The sequence below is a fragment of the Penaeus vannamei genome, chromosome 11 (genome assembly GCF_042767895.1).
Source record: "Penaeus vannamei isolate JL-2024 chromosome 11, ASM4276789v1, whole genome shotgun sequence".
Lineage (NCBI taxonomy): Eukaryota > Metazoa > Arthropoda > Malacostraca > Decapoda > Penaeidae > Penaeus > Penaeus vannamei.
Genome location: NC_091559.1, coordinates 6,617,987 through 6,625,486, shown reverse-complemented (window position 1 = coordinate 6,625,486; position 7,500 = coordinate 6,617,987). Strand labels below are relative to the sequence as shown.

Here is a 7,500-nt window from a genome sequence, read left to right as displayed (position 1 = left end):
TCATTATTATTATCATTATCATTGTTATCATTATCATTATTGTTATTATCTTTATTATCATCTTCATTGTTATTAGCGTTGTCAAAATATCATTATCATTATTATCATGCTTACCATTATCATTATTATTGTTATTATCACTGTCATTATATGCTATCATCTTTATAATTATTATAATTATCATCAATAGTATTATCATATCTATTATTATTAATAGTATTTTCACTATTATTGTTACTGATATCATTAGTGCTACTGTTGTTATTATTATCTTATATTATATCATATATCTTATATTATCATTGCTATTATCATTATCATTATTATTATCATCATCATTGTTATCATTATTATCATTACTGATATTATCATTGTTATTAACATTATCATAATTATTACAATTATTATCATTACTACTATTATCATTATCATTACTATTATCATTATTATTATTATTATTATTATTATTATTATTATTATCATTATTATTATTATTATTATCATCATTATCATTATTACCATTACTATTATTATTATCATCATCATCATCATCATCATCATTAATGTTATCATTATTGTTATTACCTTTATCATTATCATTATCATTATTGTTTTTGCTATTGTTTTTATTATTCTAATTGTTATCATCACAATCATTATCATCATTATTATCATTATTACAATTATATTTATTATTATTGTTCTTACTATTATTGTTATTATTATCATTGTCATTGTTGGTATGAATAATAATATTATCAATGTTATCATTATTATCATTATTATTATAATTAATCACCATTATTTTCACTATAATTATTGTTATCATTATCATTATCATTTTCGTAATCATTATCAAAACCCTTAACATTATCATCATTCTTTTATGATTTTTGATCACTATCGTTACTCTTATGATTATTGTTGTTGTCATTTATTAACATTTTTATCATTACAACTATCATTATTATTATTGTCATAATCATCATCATCATCATCATCCCTTATTTCCACGGTATGATGTTTAACTTATTCTATCACAATCATCATCGTTACTCTAAATGTACTTATTAGTGCATGATATAATGATATAAAATTATATAAAAGGATATTATCAATCGTAGTGTTAATAGGCCCGTTTCTCATTAATATTTTCCCGCCTTTGAATAATTTGAATAGTTTAGTTTTAATTTTCTCCGCTAGATGTCTCGCCTATCAGAGCGTACCCCTCCCTACGAACTCTAGGAAGGTTATTAAAAAAGATGATTGAAAAATAAATAATATACCATGTACTCTTTAAAATACTTATAGATATCTTGAAGTACTTTTTGATACAGAAATATGTCCATTAGTTCAATTCCCATGAAAGATGGTTGTTAAATCTGAGGTACACGTCATGATTCACCCATCACATGAGTTTACATTTCATGAGAAGAAATACACATGTACCAATAGTCAACATAACAAAAACAATAATTCATAAAATCAAACTAAAAACCATATAAAAATCATATAAACTCCGTATATGATGATTAAACTACCTCTTTCTGGAGTCGAACCCCCACGGCGGAAAATCAGGAGCTCCGCCATTCCCACAATCGAGACGAGGAAGTTAAAAACGTGTCGAGTTTTGGATATTTTGTTTTGATTTTCCTTCTTCAAATTCCAGTTCTCAAATTCGCTCTCTCCCTCCTCCGTAACGCCAGGGAAAGGTCGAAAATGATGCACGAATACGCCAAAGAGGTGAAACAGGAGAAGAAAAGCGGAAATTCGAAGATTTTCAAGCCTTTTCACGTTCGGAAGTTCAAGAATCTTCAAGAAGTTTATGAGTGTCTTGAAGATTATCAGGAACAGACCGTGACTCACTTCATTAAGTATAACAGAGACAAGAACTTCGGCAATGAAGGTATGGTGGCTTAAATTAATGATCTAATCGTGGTAATTAGGTTTTTTAATGTTATTGTGTTATGTTATTTTCTTGTGCGTTTTATCATGTTATTGTGTGTAGAAGTCAGCAGCAGCCTTCTAGAGCCAGGCTGTAGAGTTTGGTCTGCGCGCTGAAATCATTTGGTCAAGTTCTGTCCTCGCAAATGTAGTTCTCGGGCAACTTTCCGCACACAGTTCTTTTATGTCATATTCTGCACATAAAATTCAATTGACCTTTATGCGCACTTGTTTCATCATGCGTCTGGAGATCCATCCGTGCAAATGTAGACAAAATTATGTTTTCCGCACATGAAAAAATGTAATATTTCCCCGCACAAGGAAAATAGAGTGTTTTTATCGTAATTTTATTGGCTCTTCGTATTAGAATCAAGTAGGTTAATTTGCCGTGATACAGGACGGTTGGCCTATAGTTAAGTCCAACAGTAGTGGCACAGCGTTGAGTAATTGTTGCGTCCCACTTGCAGTTGCGGAAACCAGTAAACTTTCATCAGTCTACATACATCAAAGCAACATGGAGTGTAATCTTGTTTAACAGTATTTAACAATAAAATGCCACAGAATGAAACAAGTTCTGCGTAATGATAGAGGTTTGTTGGCCTTTCCTAGAGTGCCAACAGGCTTGGTCAGTTGCTTGGCCACTCTAATCCCCAGCAATATTGTAACTATAGTGAGCAAGTGCTGAGTAAAACTACGGTAGATGGTCAGTAAATATCGTTTTGCAGTTTATTTATATTTGAATTGGCAATGTTGGCAATGTGTTAATGTTGATTAACATTTACCAAATTTTGTTTATTGTAGTCAATCCTTTTTATTTTTATTCTTCCATTGCTTATAATGATTATTTACTATTTGTGTTGAATTTCATTAAAGCTCTTGAATTGTTTCTGTTTATTAAACTATTATTAGATAAAGGACGGTTTCAAGCAATGCTTTAGCCTTTGCACTTCACAAAGAGGCCATCTAACCTCTGCCATGTTTAGTGTACCAAAAAAGAAAGAAGCTTGGACTATCTGCTCTGACGATAAATCACCAGGAAAGTCAACAAGCTGTCTTGCCAAAAGTTTTTTAGTTCCTGTGACAACACTTAGTTAAGTTGTATAATAATCCTGGAGCTCATTTAGCAGCAATCAGTGTGTGTGGACTTGTTTGTTTAAGCATTAATAACATGAACTTTAACAAGCGTTTGTAAAGTAACTCGTACTGTACGCAAATTATATTTTTTATACCTAATTGCACTTCTGTATTATTAATGAACATCACTAGTTGTAATTATTTGCATGCTATTCTAATCTCATTAGATATTTTTATCAAATCAGGAGGACATGAATGTAATTACCTGAATATAAAGATGTATAAATTCACTTGATTATAGTGTGGTACTGTAAATGGTAAATTGGTAATGTTAAGACAAGAAATACAGATACAAACACTGGCTATTAACTGTACCAATAGTGATGATAGTGACAAGGCATTAAATCTGCTATATAACTTTCTTTTTAAGTACTGTAGCCAGCCAGGTTCTATCAAAGGTTATGTTTCTTGATTACAGATTCTTACCTGATAAAAAATACAGCATTATTAGTGCCAGATGATGTTAACCCTATCATGACAGGACCTGAATTTTTGTGATATGATATTATGCAACAGTCAGAACTTTGTGGCTAAGGCTAAGCTATGTACAGCTGACCCACCAGTTGCGAGTCACTGAAGAGTTATATATGACATATAGGAATTTGATTGCTGATCATAGAACATATAATGTAATTTTTTAATTGCACAAAATAGTTTTATGATGATGCGTAAGACTATATTACTAATATGCTGGATATCGGAACAGTTTCATTATTATTGTCATTAGTATCACCACTAATAGCTTTATATTTTTAGACATAAGAAAACTATTAGATACCCATATAGCCTGCCCAAGAATCAAAACCATATTATATAACAAAATTTTCCCCATCTGTAAATCCCATCCATACTTAAGATTGAATTAAGAGTGACTTTAAATGCCTAAAATCAACATCTAAAGTATTACTGAGATAAATAATAGGCTCTGAGATAAAATTGATACTGTAAGCAGAACAGACCTGTCAATTGTCCTCACGGTCATTGCAGCCAAATAGTGTATACTATATATGTCTGTGAAGTCTACTTGTTTCTTTTCCTTTTTCTAAATAGACTAATGTTGAATTTCAATATCATATCAGTAACAACTCTTTCACAATCTTCTGCCTCCAAAAGAATATGTGCCAAACATTGAGAAGGGCCGCATCCACTACTGGTCGCACACAGGCAAGTGTGGTGTTCCCATTGAGTATGATGGAGTGCCTTTCATGCATGTGGGCAGATGGGTACTCATGTGCCACCAGGGCCAAGACACCAACAAGCGGCATAAGGAAAAGTACCAGATACGCAAGCATATTGAACAGCAGGTAAGTTTTTTACATTTTATTGTTAGCATTCTTTCATTTTTATATCATAAGTATTACTGTGATCATTACAGTTATTGTTACTGTTATTATTATTTAAGTGAGACAGCATTTTAGATTTCATGTATCTTACAATTCTTCACCCCATAACTTTCAGGAGAGTGGAGTGACACCAAAGAGTAGAAACCGCACTCAGGTTACAAAGAAGGTGAATTGCCCAGCAGAAATATACGTGAACCATATCATGAAATTCCCACAGCATAAGGTGAGTACAGTCATCCTTCATCCCTTTTGGTTGTTTCCATTCACATTTCAGAGTATGTAGTTCATCTTTGGCAAGAGCTGGATTATCTGTATCCATTACATTATAGCTTATTATGTTTAGAGAGCATCCCCTCTTGAGTATCAGAACGCAACCTATTCACCGCATAAGAAAGCCACATCAGGTCACCATTTTCCGCCATATTTTTGCAGGTTCCAAATGCGCTCTTGGCCATCAACTCCCTACCCACAGACCACATGAGGAAGTTGGCCAAGAAGAAGATCATCAACAGTTTCAAGCGCTACTCAAACCGATTTGTAAGGGAGTCGTGGTATTACGTCAGGCTGCCTGATCCTTCTGCGCACGAAGGGCATCCAGTGATCGGTCTGGTTAGTGGTTTGTACATTTGGTTAAAACTGAGCACATTGTTATATTAGGTGGGTTTGTGTAGATTGACAGCCTGTTTAAACAGTGATTTATTTAGCAGTAGATTCTTGTGTTCATTTTATTGACTTTTTAGGGAGCTAATGAGTAACCCCCAAAATGTATATGAATAGAAATTTAAAGTAAGTGATTCGTTTGATTTAAAAGAAGCAGTGTTTCCAAATCTGATTTTACTTTTCAGGTGAAACAGGAGCCAGTTGCCAGCCTTGCAGCAGAGGCCACCATAGAGATCTCAAGTCAGGATGGGGCACCAACTACAGTGAAGAGAAAAAAAACGGGCAAAGTAAGTACATTAAGGCTTGCATATATATAATGTTGTCTTTCTGGGGCATGAATTTCAGCTTAAAAAAAGATATTAGATGTTTTGAGTCTGTAATTCATTAGTTGTCTATATGCTTATCTCTGGGTGTTTCACAACAGCAACAAGTAAATGAAAATCCTAGTCTAGTCATACATTTCAAATAGAGCTTTAAGGCTTTTATCTCTGTATTGTCATCATCTCGCTTTGACCTTTTCCCCAGAGTACAAGGTTCCGTACCAAAGAGCCAGTTGACCCAAGGGTTCTTCAGAAGATGTATGAGTTGACGAGGCAGGGCGTCTCTACCGTAAAAATGATGCAGGAGTCAATTGCCGAATTTGTCAAAGAGGAGCTGTTCCCATTTGGAGAACCACCGCCTACAATGTACAGACGTTACAATCCTACAGCCTCCGACATCCAGAATGCCATGTACAAGGTGAGGAAATAAAAAGAGGGGAATTATTAATTTTGAAAGTTACTATAATGTTTGTTGACATGGAAGTGTATGAGGATGGACAATCTTACAAGGTAGATTGAATTTCTGGATGTGATTTTAGCCTTTGTTGCACATATGTAATAATGATTTTGAAATCAAAATACCAAACAGTTAGTGATTTATCTGGCTTTATAAAAATTAGACCTTTTTAGTTCTTATGAACTAATCATAAAAAGTCTTCTTTGTATTTTCCATTGTTTTTAACTGCCTTTCCCCAACAGGTCAAGCAGGAGATGCGTTTGGAAGGAAAGAGCATCCTGCAGTACCGTTGTGCTGCGCTAGTAAGAGAAATCACAGAACTAGTCGTGCAAACAGATAGTGAAGAATATCTTAATCAGCTGGAGGAACAGTTACGAAACATATACAATGCAGTTAGGAATACAGTTCCTGTTCAGCAAGTTCAATTTAGGTAATTGTTGATAAGTATATTGAAATTGTTTTGATTTTGGATGTGCATTTTGTTCTTCATAATTAGAGACACTTATTTGTATTTGTATATCATCATTCTTATTATTTACTTGTTTATATAAGAATTATCACTATCACTTTTATGTGCAATAATTCCTTTAAAGTAGCTATGTTAATTAACACATTGGATTCAGATGATGGGAAGAACGTGTAATGAAAATATTTGGCCAAGGGGTGGGTAATGGGAACATCTTGTCTTGGGGGGAAAATTGGCCAAGGGGCAGATGAAGAGAGATCTCGATATTTGAAACTTAAAAGTGTTGGTTGATGGGGACGTCTCATCATGAGTGCATAAAGCATTTGGAGTGAGACTGATATGCATGCTTGTATGCATGCATGTTCGAGTTTATGCATATGTTCAAATTTATTTTTGTGTGTGTGTATGTGTGTGCAACATAGGCAATTTAATTTGGTTAGCATAACTAATGTATTTGATTTATTATCATTATTATTATTATTAGTGGCATTAGCAGCAATGAGCAGAGGTGCTTTTAGGAATATATTTTATTCTAGAAAATTAATATCTCCATTGGAAAGACTGCTGAATCTAATATCACCATTAATTTCTAATCCTTTTACTGTGTCTGTTTTTAGTAAACCAGAGCAGGAAGCAGAGAAAGGCAAGAGGCTCTTGTGTGAAAGTCAGCTGGTGGCTGCTCTCCCAGCTGAAGGGGAACCCAAAGCCAAGAGAGGGAGAAGGCGCAGGCAGATGGAGCACCAGACGGAATTAGAGGCTGCTACATACCATCTCAAATTAGAGAACCAGCAGTTACATTCTGGGGTAATTATTCTAGAAAATGATTTACTGAAGCCTTTTCTTTTTCTCAGGCTTCTCAATATTTTTGGTTTACATTTCAGTTTGTTTTACATGGGAATTAGTTCACCCACTTTAACAATTTTGTTTCCTCTATGGGAAGAAGTTTGAAATTTGTTTGGATAAATTATAAGTTTTGGAATTTGTCAGAACAACTTTAATTCACTGATTTAATTTTTACTTCAGGATCAGCAAATGGTGTTAGAGGGTGTACAACCAACATTTTATGAGGAACAGCAACAAGGCCAAGTCCTTGAGCATCACCAGGTGCATGAAATTATACAGCGGGAGGATGGAACTATCACTGAGGTATACTACTATCAACCCATAGAGCAGTAT

The 7,500-nt window shown here is 33.8% G+C and overlaps 1 protein-coding gene across 1 annotated transcript in view; it reads left to right on the top strand.

Annotated features, from left to right (window-relative positions):
- The first annotated feature begins 1,585 nt into the window (after positions 1-1,585).
- Positions 1,586-7,500, top strand: part of LOC113815241 (uncharacterized) — a 6,361-nt gene continuing 446 nt past the window's right edge. The window contains exons 1-9 of the mRNA XM_027367313.2: positions 1,586-1,906; positions 4,192-4,382; positions 4,537-4,644; positions 4,854-5,030; positions 5,267-5,368; positions 5,607-5,819; positions 6,101-6,288; positions 6,942-7,128; positions 7,348-7,500. The exon at positions 7,348-7,500 is cut by the window's right edge and continues 446 nt beyond it. Coding sequence (XP_027223114.1) covers positions 1,720-1,906; positions 4,192-4,382; positions 4,537-4,644; positions 4,854-5,030; positions 5,267-5,368; positions 5,607-5,819; positions 6,101-6,288; positions 6,942-7,128; positions 7,348-7,500 — 1,506 coding nt within the window. The 5' untranslated portion in view covers positions 1,586-1,719. The remainder of the gene's footprint in view (positions 1,907-4,191; positions 4,383-4,536; positions 4,645-4,853; positions 5,031-5,266; positions 5,369-5,606; positions 5,820-6,100; positions 6,289-6,941; positions 7,129-7,347) is intronic.